At 32.6% G+C, this 19526-nt stretch overlaps 1 protein-coding gene across 4 annotated transcripts in view; it reads right to left on the minus strand.

Annotated features, from left to right (window-relative positions):
- CCSER1 (coiled-coil serine rich protein 1) overlaps nt 1-19526 on the minus strand; it is a 1343925-nt gene that overhangs the window by 1194780 nt on the left and 129619 nt on the right. For 3 of the 4 annotated variants that reach the window (XM_032239846.1, XM_032239848.1, XM_032239849.1), the window contains exon 2: nt 33-1397. In XM_032239846.1, the coding sequence (XP_032095737.1) occupies nt 33-1356 (1324 nt within the window). In that variant the 5' untranslated portion in view covers nt 1357-1397. Of the gene's footprint in view, nt 1-32; nt 1398-17337; nt 17350-19526 lie in introns of those variants that run through there. The other variant, XM_032239847.1, reaches the window with a different exon arrangement.

The following is a 19526-nucleotide window of genomic DNA, read 5'->3' on the forward strand; positions in this document are numbered from 1 at the left end:
TATCATTTGTTATACATAGGAAATCAGCATACCTTTGGCAGGATTCGCTTCATATCCATATGATGTTTTGTTAAAAATATGATGATCACCAGAAGCAGGTATTATCTTTGAATCTGAAATAGGATGGATCCCTTTAACACGTTCAGCTATTGCTTTATGCTGTTCATAAAATCCAAATTTCCTTGGGGAGTTCGTTCCCGGCATTGTTTCGCCATTTTGTAACCCTATATTTTCTTCTCTTTCAATATCTGCTGGTAAGTTAGTCTCTGAGTGGCTGACACTTGTAGCAGGTAGTTCAGCAATTTGTAATAACACTTCCTTCTGATTAGCAACACAGGTTTCTGGTAAGGAATTATATTCAGTGCTACATTGACCCTCTAACCTAGATTTCCCAGGAGACATAATTGCACAGGGAACATTTCCCATAAATTCTATTGTTGTCTTTGTAACAGCAGCAGGATTGACAGACATCTGAGAGGTAGAATCATTGTGGCCAAAGTTGTCACAGTGGGATGCCATGCTTCCACTTTTAGAAAATGCATCCATTTCAGACACAGAATCTTCAGTCAAAGCTAAAAATTCTGAAGGTGTCTGAGCTGTGGTAAGATCAGCAGAAAGCAAAGGAGATTGTAAAGAGCTTCCTGCCCGTTCTGTTACATCCACAGAACAGGATGGCGAAGCTCTTACTAATACAGGTTCTCTCTCTTGGTACTGTGTAACTTCCAATGAGAATTCAGACTGTTGTACCAATGAAATGGATTGGCTCTGTAGAACTGGTTTAGAAAATTTATAGTGAGATGAAAAAGATTTAGGGAGTAGCTTCCTTGTTGATTGCTTAATAGAACGACGAGTTTGGTCTTCTGTGAATCCAGAATCATCCCCCTCACTTTTGCCAGAACTTAGACAATTGATAAAGACATTCTTATTAGTTGAGTGTTCTTTTTCCCTTTCGAAATCCTCTGTCATAGATCTCGTTATCTTCTTATTTCGTGAACTGCTAAAACCAACAGAATGTCTTCCCCTGGTCTTAATATGTTCTTCCAAGCTCAGTTTCTGCATATTGCTGTGACCAGGTTGAGCACCATTTGAAATACTAAGGTTCTGGTTGGTAGGCTCTTGCCTAGGCTCACTCCCCTTCTTATGATGGAAGCTAATGGAAGGAGTACGAAATATGCTCCTCCGTTTACCTGTACTACCTGAGCTTGAGTTAGTGCTGGAAGGAGAGGAACTGTGGACACCAACTGTATTACTGGAAGAAGGTGAAGAAGGAAGAGAATCATGTCTTCTGCTAATACTTCTTCTGAATATTGGCAACCTAGAGACCAGGGTAGATCGTCTTGATCCTGAGTCCCCCATTGGGACTCCAAGACTTGCACTGTGAAAGCCAACTTAGCAGCCTGAGAAAGGTTAAAACAAAAAGAACAAGTCAGTAGAATTCAACTACAAATAGTACATTTTAAAACACAGTATTGTTTTTCAAGACACAAAATAGAATTTGGTTTAAACCAAAACAATAAATAATAAAAATCTGATTCCTAATAAGGATTTTTTTGAATTTATGTCATAAAAATGATCTAATAATTCGCATTCATATTTTATAATGATGCAAATATTTTAAGATTAACAAAAATATTTAAAGCTTATTCAAGAGTGTTGGCTTTGGAGACACCAGGTCATTATTTAAGACCCAGCCCTGCTACTTACAGCTGTTTCATAATTTTGGTAAACAGTTTATTCTTAACCTTTATGTTTACTTATTTAGATGCAGTAGGCACGTGACAGACATATAATAATTTCTGTCTGGATAAATGCCCCAGTATGGCTCCTGTCAGAGACCACCAAAAGTATTTTCATTTGACACCACATGACTCAGCAAGTTACTGACCCAAGATCAACAGAATCACAAACAAGACAATGGTATAGCCAGACACTACAATCAGCACTCAAAGAAAAACCAATTGCTATAGACTTTTCTCCTTGAAGTTTGATTTGGGAAACTGAGAGATAAGCAGGCCATTGGAAGAAGAAACTAAATCACAAGGATAGAACATAGGGTTACAAACAAGTTAAACTTATGAGAGAACCACAGGTATCAATTGAAGAAAAGACTTGAATGAAAACTAAGACAGTTGGTAACCTTGAGAGAAGTAAGAATACATACTGAGAGAATCAGAAATATAAAAAATTTATTAACCATACTAGTATCAGTATATTCAGGATATCAATGGAGAAGATGAAGAAGGAGGAGGAGAAGGGTGAGGAGAGGTGGCACCTACAACTCATCAACTGCAATGTACCAAGTACTTTCCCACAGATTATCTCTTTCACATCTTACATTTCTAGAAGTAGGTATAAGACTATGAATATTTTACAACAGAAAAGCAATTTGCCTAATGTCATTCAGCCGACAAATGGTAACTCAGGAATAAAAAACCAAGCCTTATCTAACTACAGTGTCAGCTCATAATCAGCATGGTACAAACTGCATTCACTAAAGTGATTAGTCATGAACTCCTACTGCTGAATGAAGGGAAGGCTCAGCTATGTTTTTCTACATCAGGGATTCAAACTTGTACAGCAAATATTGCTATTGTGATGACTGCCATTTTTCACTGATTTTTAAACTGTATCTGATTTGGTTCCTGTTTTGTTTTTGAGTTTTGCTTAATCCTTCAACTGTAATGTACCTTCTTTTGTAAATTGAATCAGATTCTGTTTCATTTTCTTAGTTTTTACAGTCAAAACTACCTGACTAAAAGTTAACAAATACTATGCAAAATTTAAAATCCTCCATTTTATCATCCTTATAAATGTGAGAATTGATCAAATAAAATACTTTAATTTCCTTGAACAATTATGTGACAAAATGGCAAATATTAGCTTTCAGATATGCATTCCTAAATATTTAATATTTTGTTCCAAACAACATAAATCTGACAGATTTGTATTATGAGATATTTAATGGATGATTTTTCACTACAGTCAATGAACATGGGTTAATTTTAAGAATTTATTTTAATTGACAGGTAACAATTGAATATGCTTATGAGGTATACTGTGATGTTTTGATATGTATTTACATTTTGAAATTAAATTAAGCAAATTAACATAAACATCCTCTCATATACATACCATTCTGTTGTGGTGACAGCATTTAAAATTTACTCTTTCAGCCATTTTGAAATATGCAGTACATTATTATTAACTACAGTCAGCATGCTGTGTAATCAACCTCTAAAACTTACTTCTTCTAACTGAAACTCTGTACCCTCCGAATATTATTTCCCCATTCCCCTGGCCCCGGCACCCAAGCACCCTGGTCCCTGGTAACTACTCTACTTTCTACTTCTATGAGTTTATTTAGATTCCATATATAAGTGAGATCATGCAATATGTGTCTTTCTGTACCTGGGCTATTTCATTGAGCATAATGTCCTCCAGGTTCATCCATGTTGTGACATGTGACAGAATTTCTTTTTTAGGCTGAATAGCATTTCATTTTATATATAAACCACATTTTCTTTATCAATTCATCCATTGATGTACACTTAGCTTTGTTCCATATCTTAGCTATCACAAATAATGCTGCAATAAGCATAGGAGTACAGATGTCTCTTTGACATACTGATTTCAATTCTTTGACTATATACCCAAAGCAGGATTGCTGGATCATATGGTAGTTCTATTTTGGTTTTTTGAGAAACCTCCATGCTGTGTTACATAGAGGCTAATTTACATCCCCACCAACAGTGTGCAAGAGTTGCCTTTTCTCCATATGAATTTGAATTTAAATCAAACTATATATGAATCACTCCCAAAACATTTCCGTATTCTTGTAAGGCTTTGCTTGAAGAAAACTTAAAACATAAACAGACGTTTTAGCTCTTAAAATTTTTCACAAATAAAAATGTGTGATTTTCCTCACAGCTTAGATTTTCCCAAATGTATACAACAACACATTTTTCATGATTGTATTCTTTAAAATGGTTTAACAGCCATGATTTTTTTCATTTATAAGCAACATTTATTTCTCTTCCATTTCATTTATATGCAACATTTATTTCCATTCAATGCCTATTGAAGAATTTTGTTCTAATTAGAGCATAATCAAATGTAATAATTTGCAGCTGGTTGTGAACCTATAGACTTCAATGCATAAATGTCAAGATATCAACCATCATTACTGAAATATGCAAAAAGTGTGTATATTGAAATATTTATTGGCCATTTTTAAAGTATTTCCTGTATTTGGATTAAAAGTAAAATAATGAGTCACTCCCATATGTCTTTAGCAAGTATTAAATGTATTTAACTAGCCAAAAAAAATTTAAACAGTTTTAAAATCACTCTTGCTCCTAAGTACTTAATGAAAATGACGAAGCTTCCACCGGGCATGAATAATCAATTTAGGCTAGTGATATGTTTGTCCTAATTTCTTAAAGTAAAAACATCATAGATACTAAAATATATCTGCGCATTAAATAGAATAACCTAGAGTAGATAAAAATCTACCAGAGATAAAAACCCTTCACATGTCTTTTATTTTTAATATGAACTCATATTTCCTCTTGAGAGCTTCCCAGCTACATGAGAGAAAAACAGACTATGAGTCAGAATTATCCATATTCTTCAAATGGCTCTTTAAAGCTTGGATGCTCTCTACATCTCCAAATTCATTACTCCTCTCCTCACACTTCATGCTCTGCTTACAATGATGACTGCCATTTTATTATCTTTTTTTCCTTTTCTTTCTGTTTTGTTTTGTTTTGTTTTGTTTTGTTTTTGGAGACAAGGTCTTGCTCTGCCACCCAGGATAGAATGCAGCCGAGTGAACATAGCTAACTGCAGCCTCAAATTCTTGGGCTCAAGCCATCCTTCTACCTCAGCCTTCCAAATGGCTGGGACTACCGACATGCAGCATCATGCCCAATTAACTTTTAAAAAAAAATTCATAGAGAGAGGATCTTGCTATGTTGCACAGACTGGTCTCAAATTCCTGGCCTCAAGCAATCCTCCTGCCTCAGTGTCCCAAAGTGTTGGGATTATAGGCATGAGCCACTGCACATGGTCATGACTGCCATTTCTGATCACTTTCACCTTCAGACCTTTGGAGATTTGGGTCTACCAGCTTGGAATGCCCTTCCTGTAACTCCAATATAGCAAAGCCTCCTACTGTTATAACACTGCCCCTTCCAAGATGCCATCCCTGACACCTCCTTCCCCACCTGACACCCCATTTCTGCTGTCTTTCATTTAGACCTGGTACTCCTCTTTTACGTATCCTCAAGTACTAGCTTACATAGTAATCACCTGTTTATCTCAATTTACTATTTTGTCTTAAGCTTCTTAATGACAAACGCCATCTCTCCTTGCTTTGATACCCAGTGCCTGATAAAATATGCAATTTGTACCTATAGAGTGCACAGATTTCAGAAAATGAAGTTTTAACTTCAACACTTTAGGATTTCAAACATACAAAAATATATTTTCTGTCTCACTGCCATGAATAAATCTCATAATCCTGAGGGTAATCATGCTGAGTTACAGCATTTAGAGATTCGTATTTATTCAAAGACTTCCAAACTGTAAAATGTTCAATAATCTGAAATTTGCTAAAAAGTTGAAAACATGAAAAAAAATCCTGAATAAGTTTAATGAAACAATATGTCATCACAGCAACTTCAATTATTCATGTAAGATAATTTGTATATTATAACTGCTAATTTTATTTTTTATGAAGAAATTTTTATTTCTTCATAAAAAGAAATAAAATTTCATTTCCTTTTATAAAGAAATATATTTTTTATTTGTTTAACTTATTATTATAATGTTTCAACTATGAGGATTCTTGCAGTCCAGGCTCTTTCTACTAGAAAGACCATGCTATCTACATCTCAACACTTTCTCGTTTATCTCTAAATGCATTTCCAAAATGTTTTAATGTTTACTTTTAAATAAGTGGGAAAATAATCGAGGTATTTTGAACAGCTAAATGACTCTGACAACACTGACAAAGGCCTTGTGCCAGTAAGGTCAGTGAGGACAATGTGAGACACATTAAAAGGATGGCTGATCAGGACCAAATGGGTGATCAGTCACAGAAAAGAGAAGGAGATTGTCAGCCTAAGGTAGAAAAAGCCAGAAATCACATAATTGATTAGATATGTTTAATTAACAATTTATTAAATTTGTATACAATTTAGCCTTATTGAATACACTAAGTTATTCTCAACAAATAAACACAATGATCAAAACAAATAATTGCTTATATAAGAAATGTCTGCCTTTGGATCACTCCTAAAAATGATTTGACACAAAACATGCTCTACAAGCAAAGACAGATAGTATTTGATTAGATTTGTATAAATCAATCCCCCAGGTAAAAAGAGAAACAGGGTGAGTGGTGTGCAAGAAGCATGACAATGGGACCAGCTACAAAAGAAAAGAAGAACACATTTGAAAGAAATTATTCTAGCAGGATTTAGGAAAGCAGATGAATTCTCTGGATTAATTAATTAAAGGATGGTTATATATATTTAGAAAGACATAAGTTACACATTTATATATGTAATCCTAATACTCAGCCAGATATGATCTTAGTTCTTTAATGACCAGAAGAAACAGACAGAGAAGAGAAATTGAGAAAAATGGGTTTTGGTCAGATTTAGAAAGAAGTTAGTGGTAAAATAAGAAAGAAGTATAAAAGCATATGGCCCAGGCTTAAGTAAATAATAAGAGGCACATTTATGTTTAAACAATGCTACAGTTGCATGTACTGAGGTTTAGACACAGCGAATGCATTAGGAATTCAGACTCTGATACAAGAATAGTTGGATTTACATTCAGCACTACATTTAAGAGCTGTGTGACTTTTAGTGTGACTTAAATAAATGATGTAACCCCCTTGAGCCTGAGCTGCTTCTTGGACATCACAGTAGCATTTGCCTGGAAGAATTTTTCAGAAAAGCAAATGAGTTAATGCAATAAAGCACTTAGAACAGGGTCTAGTATATGACTGATGCTCAATAAGTTATGTATCAAAATCAATTAACCATATGCTTGCAGTGTTTCAGAGCAAAGATGTTTTTCTTTAGCTTATAACTTTTCTTATAATTTTCTTATAATTTTCTCCTGTTAAGTTCTAATGCTGTCTACTCCTAGGACTAGTACTGTCACTTTCTGAGCCAATCCCAAAAAGTACAGAAAAAGTATACACATATTAATGAGGCTTGGATTAGTACCTCTAACTATACATCACTGAATAAGTAATGATGGAGCCAATATAACAAACATTTTTAAACCTGTCTGTTACATATAATTCCATTCAGTCATGTCTTCCTTACTTTTGACTCAAAATACTAGACCACACTCATCTCTTTGACTGCTCATTACTAAATAATTGTTCACTGTCAACAAAATAATTCAGACAGGGAGCAGAGAACTGGCAATATAATGAACATTCAAAGACTGTCTCAGGTTCTGAACATGATTTCCAAAAGCTAGATTTGATAAATTTGTTGAGCAGTGACAATGTCAATATAACAAATATACAACTTTAAAGAGGACAGAACACATTTGAAAGTATATAATATGTTCATTAGTAATGAGTAATTGCATTTTTTTATAATTATATCTCCCACTGGAGAATTGGTTTGGTTTTAAAACATTGATTTTTTTAAAAATCATCATAGGTCTAGAATAGGTTTCCAAGAAGAAGAGCCTGAGTAAAGAATTCTTGTTCAAACAATTTATTGGAGGATTGCATTCAGGAGAAGTTGATTAAAGAAAGAACGCATAATAAGATGAAGACAGTGAGGATAAGTGGAGAAGAAGCTAAGCAAGAATGTGGTCAAAAACTGGACAGCAGCTTCAGACTGATCCCATGGTTAAGCTCTAATTGATACATTAAGACAGGGGCTGGTCTTTGGTATCCTATGCCAGTCAGAGAATTAATATCTGGAACACATAAAAAAAACTATAAATCAGTAAGGAAAAATATAAAAGGAAAAATAAATAAGCAAAGAATAAGAACAAGTAATTCCTGAAAGGATAAATACAAATCACCAGTGAAGATATTTTAAAAATATTCAAACTCATTAGTAATCAGAGGAATACAAGGAACTCCTATAAGCCAGTAAGAAACAGAAAACACAAAAGAATAAAAAAGAGCAAAATATAGTAACAGGAAATTTACAGAAGAGGAAATAAAAATCACTAATCAACATATGAGCAGATATTCAACTCCATTATTAATCAGAAATAAATACAATATTTTTCATCCATAGCATTTTAAAACTTAGTATTATCAGGTTTGGTAAAAGAAGTGGTACACATGGACACTTACAAAGGAATCCAAATTGTTAAAGTCATTTTAAAATTAAAATTATTTATCAAAGTATAAAATGAAAAAATAACTCTACTTCTCATTTACCCTAGCATAATACTCACAGGTTTCCCCAAATAAGCATGTACAGGAATATTCAGGCTTATTACAGTGAAAATAGAAAATAGTATAAATGTTCATTAATAGGAGATTTTTTTTTATGACAGAGTTTTGCTCTTGTTGCCCAGGCTGGAGTGCAATGCTGCAATCTCAGCTCGCTGCAACCTCCACCTCCCAGGTTCAAGCAATTCTCCTGCCTCAGCCTCCCAAGTAGCTGGGATTATAGGCACACACCACCACGCACGGCTCATTTTGGATTTTTAGTAGAGATGTGGTTTCTCCATGTTGGTCAGGCTGGTCTTGAATTCCTGACCTGAGGTGATCCGCCTGCCTCGGCCTCCCAAAATGCTGGAATTACAGGCGTGAGCCACCGTGCACAGCTGAGAATTTTTAAAATTCTAAAAATAGTCTATTTATTCCGCAGAATAATATACAAGAGCTAAACATATAAGGTCAAAGATATGAACAAAGGAAAAATTTTCAAGGCATTTTGTTAATAACATCAAATTGCTAAATGATATACTATTGAGTATACATTTTATGTCAATTCAAAAATTATTATCAAATAATATGTATATAAAATAATATTAAATATTCTGCAGAATCATATGTCTGGAAGGATGTACTTTAAAGTGTTAACAGTGATTATCCTTAAAGAGGGCCTTTGTATTGAGGTTGTCTTCAATGGGGACATGGTGTTATATGTAATATGATGCTTAAACAATCAGAATGAATTCATGAATTACTTTAATATTTAAGGCTTAAAAATCAAAATAAGGGAGTATGAAATATATAGCCTATCAAAAAATTACATAACATGGAAGGATGTAGACATATGCATTTAAATGTTTTAAAAGAAACTTGGAAGATATTCAGAAATTATTAACAATGGTTTCCACTGGGAAAGAATATAACATTGGACATGTCAGAAAATGCCTTTTCTGAAAATAATTTTTCCAAGTTTGACAAAATCAATGTCTAGTGTTTTAATAATTGCTTCAATTATTATCACTTAATATGATATTTAAATAAATAAAACTTTTGGAAATGCTAAGAATCCTTAAAATAATATTTCAATTTTTTAACAATACAGTAATTCATCTAAAATGGCAGGGAGCCATGAGACACAAATAATTCACTCCAGATATTCACAATCTTTTTAATGTTTAATATTTCCATATTACAAAAAATAAAACCCAAAAGATTTTTATATGTTGGGTAACAAAGTTAAGTAATATGATGATTTAGAAGTATGTAGCATTGTAACTTTTTCTTATTAATAACAAATTGATGCCATTATACCTCTTCCTTTCAAAGCTAGTAAATTAGATGTCAGTTTATATTTTACCTAATTTATTTTTAAGTAAACTATATATCTGAGATGCACCCTCTTTTGAGACATCTATAATTGTTTGTTTACTATATATTAAAATAACTGGATTTGCCTAAAATTTTTTATTTTCTTTACTAAAAAAAAAAAAAAAAAAGTTTATAATAAATAACCTGCAGTTTCATCGACATATCAGCAGAGGGTGCAGAAGGTCTTCTATTTTGACCGTAAAGTTTTATTATTATTATTATTATTATTATTATAACTTTTATTGGGTACTTAAAAAAATATCACAAAAAACTTAAGTATATTAACAAATTAAAACTTTTAAAAACAATTAGTATCTGACAAAAATCACAGAAAAACGACTCAACTTGAAAGCTTGAAACAACAGTTAATAAAATCAGAGTTTCTAAAGTTTTTCTCTTCTAAATATGTATAGGATCTATATTATTAAATGGATTCAGATTCATATAAATATATATCAATTCAAATTTATTATTCATTTATTTAATAGTTTGTTTTTTGTTGTTTTGAAACATCATGAACATTTGTCTAAAGTATAACCGTACTGTTTTGTAGAAAACATATTAGTATAAAAGGTGTATCAAGATGATAGCATATTTTATTCTGATTATAAATTGTAAATATCTATCACTTTATTTTTTATTATATTAATCATATTCCATAGAGCAGCTAATAGTAACAGATACAAATATAAATAAGAAAATGAAAAAACTATCATATCAATATAGGATGAATACTGAAAGCTTGAAAAAAATAATTTTAAAGTACTAATCAGAATACATGTTAGGATAGTAAGTTAAAAGATAGCTAAATTGGACATTTATAATTATTTCTGTGTCTGTGTGTGTAGAGTCAGTAATACAGACATCTGACAATACAAATCAGTATATGCAGTAATATAAAATCCAACATTTTCAATGTATGCTCCAGTTCAAATGCAAATGTTAGATCAATAGAACTGAAAGTCAGCATTAGTCTGATGAAAGAAAAAATATATATGAGTATATCCACAAACAACTACAGCTTTTGCTTTTTATAAATGCTGTTATACTCGTCTCTTGTGTAATGCTGACTGCAGCATGTTAAGGAAGATGCAAATTTCCATTCAGTAATGTATTGGCATTGTGTACAAAATCTGTCAGCATCATGTTAAAAAGAAAATCTTGGGTTTGTATTTTTTTTAAAGACCTGTCTTTAAACTCAACATATAATAATCATATTCATTAATAACACTGTTTCATAATATGTTTGTAGATATAATTTCTCTTGGACTCTGTTTCTCTATTATTAAGATTTGAGAGCTGATTAGATTAATTATGTGAGCCTCTCTGATTTATTAAAACATATGCATGCAGTCTGTGAACTTTAAACACATATATATGCTCACACATATACAAATACATAAACATACATATGTATTCACAAACATATATCTGAATATCACTTTTTCTAGTTCAAAGTTAATAACAAACTAGATCCAATATTCCAACATAGGAAGGTAAAAATAATGTATTATAAGCTATTACCACTAACACACAAATGTAGTGTGTTATAGAAAAAAGAGAGGAAAAAAAGAGCAAAATGATAGCAAAGAGAGTCAAAGTATGTTTGGGAATGTAGTGTATTCATTACGTGATAAAGTTAGAAATGTGATGACAAGTTTGCCTTCCTCTTTTTCTGTATTTTCTAATGTAATCAATTAGCTTAACCAAATCATACACCTATTTTCTTACATTTCTTCTATTATTTAATATTTTGGTTTGTAATTCATGAGTTGGAACAGAGATATAGGTTTTAGAACCTGGGAAGTATCAAGTCTGATACGCAACATATTTACATAATATAACACTCTAATAGAATGTTAGATTGAAATTAATTCAAGTTATATAGAGATAGTTTTAAATTGGTAGAAATGTCAAATATTATGCCAATAATTAATAGATTGACTCTAGATTTATTCATTTTATTTCCAAGTAGACTTTACTAAATATATTAAAGCATATTGTATTGCCTATATTGTTCCTTGACTTTAAAATTTATTCATTTTTAAAATGAGTTACATAATAAAATTTATAATAAAGGAGATATAATAAATTCAGCTCATTTCTTTCATTTCATTTAAAAAAAATCCTTTTACTTTGTTAATAAAGTCAGTAAATTGTCTTCTTCTGAGACTATGGACCTGCATCAAATACCAGTATCAGGAATGACAACATTATATTGAGTTTATAGTAATATATTGCTAATTTGATAGAATAATAAGAAAGTATTCATGAGAAAAGGACTTGGGTTTATGGCACAAGGGCCCTTTCAGCTGTACCCAGTAGCAACGGTGATGTGACTGTCTTGAATGGCCACTAGGTGGAGATTTTGCATCTTGGAACATTTAAGGAGTTCTGTCTTGGTGAACAACTATTGCTCGAAATTTTATATTGGGAACGTGAACTCATTTTTTGAGGATAAATAAATGGAAACCTAGACTGATTAAGTACTGCACTCAGAAATATGCAGATAGTAGCTGCACTAACATTTATAGAACACAGTGTTCCTGATCATGGAATTAAATCTAATCCAATCAAATAAAAGCAGAGACTCTCACTGCCAGAGATGTGTCCTATTTCAATCAAACAAAAACAGTCTTGTTCTGTAAGCATCTGATATCTCTTGTAATTCAATATTGTTTTATTTTTATGGCTTTGAAATAAACATTATTTTTAAGAAACTACATTAACATAATGTTTTCTTTTGTTTCCTTTTTGTGGCTTTTTCTTAACTGAGTCGCAAATTTACCAAAAGAGGTGACTTCATATTTAATGAGCACATAGTTTTCTTATTTTAATCCTCATAACTACTTTGTAGATAGCTATAATTATTCTTATCAGATAATTAAATAAATTTGGGTTCAGAATCGTAAAGGTAAAGCTATGATTTTAATCTAGGACTTGCTGATGCTAAAGACAAATTTGGAAATTACAACATGGCTGAATGCACAAAAAAGATATCCTGATATTATATACACAACAGTAATGATAACATCATATAATATGGCAAAATAATATTCCAAATGCTGTTACTGTTCTAAAATTGTTTAATTGGAAGTGGCTTAGTATTCCAAGCTAGTATTCCAAAGACAGGTCCATTGTTAGATAAGAAAAGTTTTAAGTGACTTTCCAATCACTATATTTCACAGAAAATATGAATTCCACACTGGAAAAAATGCAACCACTAGCAAGAAGTTCATCAAAAAGTGAGAGAGAGAGGGGGAAAGAGAGAAAGACAGAGAGAGAGAGAGAGAGAGAGAGAGAGAGAGAGAGAGAGAGGGAGAGAGGGGGGAGACAGAGAGAGAGAGAGAGAGAAGAGACAGTTGTTCCATCCTACAGATTTCCTCGGGCTAACAGTTGCATATTCAGAATTGAATACTAAACAAGTATGTATGTAGGATATGAGAACATTTTGTGATTCAAAATAAAATATTCAAAGAAAGAAACAGACACCCTAGCTTAGACAGACTGGAGAAAGAATATCTTACAACAAACATAAGGGTCCCCAGAAACTGGAAGGAAAACCTAAAAGAGACCCTATTTGCTTTGTTTGTAGAAAAACCACATACTGGTATTGGAATCCTATGTATACATTTCATAGCATATAGTATATACTATATATAAATGTTTAGTAATTTGAAAAATAATTGCAGATGAGAGTCAATGTTGTCTCAAAAAATTATTTTAGCTTTCTTCTGCATATCTTAGCATAGTATTCTGGTTTAGTCCTGTGTGGGTTAAACATTCCAGACTACAGTTAACAGTAATGGAATATACATCTCAAAATAGCTAGAGGATAATAATTCAACTGTACCAGGAGTTAAAAGTAAAGATAAATATTTGAGGTAATGAGTATCCCAATTACCCAGATTTCATTAATATAAATATATCAAAATATCACATGTACCCTAAAATACATACATCTAATATGCATCAATAAAAAATTCTGGAAACATATTTTCTAAGTTTGGATTTTGGTTTTCTGTTCTCACTAACTTTGGGTAATCTACAGTAATTTAATTTCCCTTTGAGCTTCACTTTCACAATGTGGGAAATTGAGTCATAAATAGCACCTGCCATAAGAATTTTAACTATTATAAGGATTAAAGAAGTTGAGGGCACAGACTTCTGCCCAAAATAAAGGGAAGCAGAGGATTCATGTCATTATTTTCATTACAAAATTAGGTAAAGTGATTTCAACCTTTTTACGTTAGTCAAGAGTTTAAGACATCAAATTCTTGACTGAATAGTGTGAAAAACTACTGAAGCAGCACCCTTTACAGAACTGTGTTTTCTAAATAAGCTTATTTACAGCTATGTGAGCTACAAATTAAGATTGTATAAATTTGAATAAAGAGACACTATCCCTGTAAAATTCCTTAGGGCAAAGGATTGTATGGACACTCTGGAAACCCGGAAAGATGGCGGTCCCTTATATTCTATGTGAAAGATGGCAGTGATATTTTGGACAATTTTATGTTGCTCACATTGTTTAGCACAATAATATCCAATTTTCTTTTTACTAAAATAACTTTGAAAATCTACATAATCTCTAGAAGACTTAAAAGTTCACCATTAACACATTTTCTATAAGGTAAAAAGAACATATTTTTCTGACTTGTTATATACTCTAAGTGGGCTTAAAATATATTTTCATCAATACTGTCAAGCCACATATTTAGGTCATTTGATTTAAAAAAATGCATGCAAATGTGTGTCACAATGCTCCTGGCAAAAGCAATCTTCACTGTCAAATGAATCAGCCACCAACAATTCTTCTTCAGAAGAAAATATCAAGTAAACCTATTAATACCCAATAGCAACATTCTTAACTTTCTTACTTCTGGAATCTGAAGAGAGAGAGGAGGAGAGGAGGAAGGAAAGGAGAGGATGGCTCACCAGAATATTGCTTCTAGGAAACAGAGCACTGCACCCTCTAACAGTTATTTAGGAAGCCCTCAAAAGACTCCCTGAGTAATTTTTCATTTGATAGATATGCTAGAGGTTTTTAAAAACTGAACAACGCAACCTAAAAAGATTCACAAGTGAATCTAAATTCAGAAGTTTGCCTTTTTTTTTGTAAAATGGGAGACAGTGAATGAAACATGAAGAAGATGACTGACAAAACTCAGAAGCTTCCAAACAAGGAATTTGTATGGAAAATCACAAATAAAAATTGAGAATTGAGAAATTAGTTATCTAAAAGGTATCCATCCCTACATAGGGCAGGGGGTGTCCTTTACTCCCTGGTTATTATACTAGAGTCTGAATACCACTGCTCTAGCACAAAATACTAAGTAAAACCTCAAATAATTCAAAAATGGGAGACATATTCTCCTCCAGGCACAGAGGATACAGAGGGAATTAGAAGGGCTATGTGCCTTTTCTGGAGTAGTATCTACTCCAATGAGGGAGACAGAATATAAACAAAAAATCAAACATGTTAGATGATCTTTAATAGTGATATATGTCTTATAAAAGTAATCACAGATAATGAGATAAAGAATGAAGACGACAAGTATGGAGGTAGTGATATTTGAGCTGAATAAAGAATAGTGAGAAGAACACTTCCAGCAGAGGTAGTATTAAGGGCAAACTCCCTGGGGTAGGCCTGATCATTCGAAGTAAGAGTGTAAGTAAAAGGAAAGACTATTTGAGATGAAGCTTCAGGAAGTTCGAGGACCAGATCCTTGTAGCTTTAGGGAGCTAAATTAAGAGAGGTAGCATCTTTGTACAGGATTGATCACCAAAACTAGCCACCCAGTTAGGATGCTATTGCAATAATCCAAAGGAGAGATAACAGTGGTCTCGCTTAAATAGCATAGTACAGATAAACAAGATTAACAAGCTTGGTTATCTTGTAAGGAACACTAGTAAGAACAGTTTATTGATGAAAGGGATGAGAGAAAGAAAGGAATCAAAGAAAGTGCCTAGAGTTTTATTGTTGTTGTTGTTGGTTGGTTGGTTTTTATTTTTTGAATGTTGTTTGTTTGTTGTTTTGCTATTTGTTTTAACTGGGAGAAGAAATGGTACTCAAAATTACAATGACAATGGCAAAGTCAGGAGGGAATAAAGAAATGAAACATAGATACACAAAGTTTTAAATTATGATTAAATATTGACTCATAAGTAATGTCTTTCTCATATTTAAAGCAAAGTGTTCCTAAAGCATACCCTTTAAAAATAAATTCATTTCTAATATCAAAGTTGGAAGTTTGGGGGAGCATGAAAAAGATAAAAAATGGAAAACACCTAATCCCATTAATCTACTATGTTAGTTTATTTTTAAATGCAGGAACCCTTAACTTTACATGGCATTATGTTGAATGAAACCTGTCCTTATTGGACCTGTGTCTTCATCTTTAATGACTGTGCAAACTCTTTTGAGTCTCATGTAGCATGGAAATAATGCAGAACAGTGAGGAGTCACTGAGATAAAGTGCAAATACAATATTGTATCTTGCTAAGGAATTTCACACATATTATCAACTCTTCATGAAAGTTTTAACAGATAGGATAGTATTTTTTAAAGGGAGTTACCACAAATTACTTAAGGTTTCTTCTATTATAAAACATGTAGGTAGTTTCAATCATTGACTATTAAAAATAACAATCTTTACTATATCATTATAAAAGTAACTTAAGTATTATACTCCTGTATAGCATTAAATGCTTCTGATTTTGGCTGACGCTGTTTCGGAGAGTTTTTTTGTTTTTTTTTTTTTTGTTTTTTTTTAAATTAATATAAGAACCCAAGGTGATGCTTTTCAGATCTGACTCTTCTGCTTTTATTATGAGCAGTACCAAAGTCCTATGTGTAAATCTCTTCTTGGAAAAAAGTAAAGCAGTTAGAAAACCTAAAAACTCATTCAGACCACCAGGGTACCATTTAGTAAATTACCACAGCAACACACTCTGGCTGCAGCAACCTGAGGCAAATGTGTCTAATCACACTACATTATTTTTCTTCAAAATGTCTCTCTCCCATTCTGCAATGATTAATTCACTTGATGCTGTGCAGACAGAGAAAGAATACCTCTGTGTAGTAGTTTAAGAAATCAAGTCATTAAGGCAAGCCACAGGGTGCAGTTTCCAAAGAATAGTGACATTTCCAAAGAATGTAAAATTTGTTTATAAGTTAATGGCTTATCAAACTTTATTAACAAGCTACTACTAAGTGGGAGATCTGCATTAGGCATAAAGGAAAATGCAAAATAAATATAGAATGTCAAAAGTACAAATTTTTCTGAGCCAACACTAGCCCTGTCCAAGACTTATAAAATACATCTATTACAAATGCTCAGTAAAGTTGAATTATTTTAAGCTTCAAAATTTCACTTTGCTTAAGAAATCACACTTTTAGTTGTGAGTCACTTCTCTTTATGTTTTATTAACCTTTATTGCTGAAAAAATAATTTTTGTAAAGAAAGCATCCCCACTGATAAACTATATGTGACAAAAACTATCCAAATAATTCTATAAAATTTTTAATGAACCAAACTGTTCTTCTGTTTTATTGAAATTGTCATCTTAATTGAAATAATATTCTGCTTCATTTTCTTTTACAAACAATAAAATTGCAAAAATATTTTTGAAATGTGCACAATAACAGGTAATGAGAGAGAAGCAATACTAGGAAGTCTCCCAATGAAGAGAAGCCCAGGACCTGAATGCTTTATGCTAAATCTACCAAACATTTAAAGAAGAACAAATATAAACTACTTAAACTATTCCCAAAAAGTTGAGGAGGAGAGACTATTTCCAAACTCATTACATGGGGCCAGTATTACCCTGATACCAAAACCAGACAAAGACACAACAAAAAAAAAGAAATGTAGGTCAATATCTTTGGTGAATATAGATTCAGAAATCTCTTCAAGAAAATACTAGCAAACTAAATTTCACATCACATTAAAAAGATCATTCATCATGATCAAGTGAGATTCATCACAGAAATGCATGGACGGTTCAATATACTCAAATCAATGACGGTAAAAAAAAAAATCACATCAACACAATGAAGGTCAAAAACATATGATCATTTCAACAAGTGCCAAAAATCATTCAATATAATTCAACATCCCTTCATGATAAAAACTCTCAACAAACAATGTGAAAGGAACATATCTCAACATGATAAAAGGTCATATATGACAAATCCACAACTAGTGTCGTATTGAATGGGAAAAAACTAAAAGCCTTTCCTCTAAGATACGGAAAAGACAAGTACATGCACTTTCATCACTTTCATTAGATATAGTACTGGAAACCCTAGCCAGAGCAATTAGACAAGCTGAATAAATAAAGGGGAAACAAACTGGAAAGGAAGAAGTAAAATTATCTTTGATTGCAGGTAATAATCTCATATTTAGAAAAATTGAAAGACTTAACCAGAAAACTATTGGAACTCATAAACAATTACAGTAAAGTTACAGGATACAAAAAAAAAGACAAAAATCAGTAGCATTTCTACTCACCAACAGTGAACAATTTGAAAAAGAAACTAAGAAAGTAATTCCATTTACAATAACCAGAAGTAAAATTAAATACCTATGAGTAAACTTTACAAGTGAAATATCTGTACAATGGAAACTACAAAACATTGATGAAAGAAATGGAAGAAGACATGCACAAAAAGAAAAGATACTCCATGTTCATGAATTAGAAGAATCAATATGGTTAAAATGCCCATATTACTTGAAGTAATCTACAGATTCAAGGCAATTTGTATCAAAATATCAAGAATATTCTACACAGAAATAGAAAAATAAAATTATAATGAACCACAACAACCCAGAATAGCCAAAGCAATCCTGAGCAAAGAGAACAAAACTGGAGAAATCACATTATCTGACTCCAAATTAATAACTTTAAAACAAGAGCTACAATAGCCCCCAAAACAGTATTGTACTAGCATAAAAACAAACACATAGACCAATTGAACAGAATAAAGAACCAGAAACAAATCCATGCATCTAGAGTAAGCTCATTTTTGACAAAGGTGTCAAGGACACACCTTGGGGAAAGGACAGTCTGTCTCTTCAATAGATGGTACTGGGAAACCTGGATATCCATATGCAGAAGAATGAAACTAGATCCCTATTTCTCTCAATATACAAAAATCAACTCAAAACCAGGCCAGGCACAGTGGCTTATGCCTGTAATCCCAGCATTCTGAAAGGGCAAGGTGGACAGACTGCTTGAGTTCAGCAGTTTGAGACTAGCCTGGCAACATGGAGAAACACTGTCTCTATGAAAGATACAAAAATTAGGTAGTCATGGTGGCACACACCTGAGGTCTCAGCTACTCCAGAGGCAAACGTGTGAGGACTGTTAAGCCCAGGAGGCTGAGGCTGCACTGAGCCATGATTGCACCACTGCACTCCAGCCTAACTTACAGAACAAGACCCTGTCTCTGCCCCAACACAAAAAAAATATCAATTCAAAGTGAACTAAAGACAAACCTAATACCTGAAACTATGAAACTACTAAAAGAAAACACTGGGGAAACAATCCAGGACATGTGTCTGGGCAAAGATTTCTTGAGTAAGATCACAAAAGCACTGGCAAATAAAGCAAAACTGGACAAATGATATCACACCAAGTGAAAAAGCTTTCTTTTGTGTAGCAAAGAAAACAATCAACAAAGGGAAGGGACAACCCATATAATGGGAGAATATATTTG

The sequence above is a fragment of the Sapajus apella genome, unplaced genomic scaffold, assembly GCF_009761245.1.
Source record: "Sapajus apella isolate SASKATOON/1434 unplaced genomic scaffold, GSC_monkey_1.0 scaffold45, whole genome shotgun sequence".
In the NCBI taxonomy this organism is placed as follows: domain Eukaryota; kingdom Metazoa; phylum Chordata; class Mammalia; order Primates; family Cebidae; genus Sapajus; species Sapajus apella.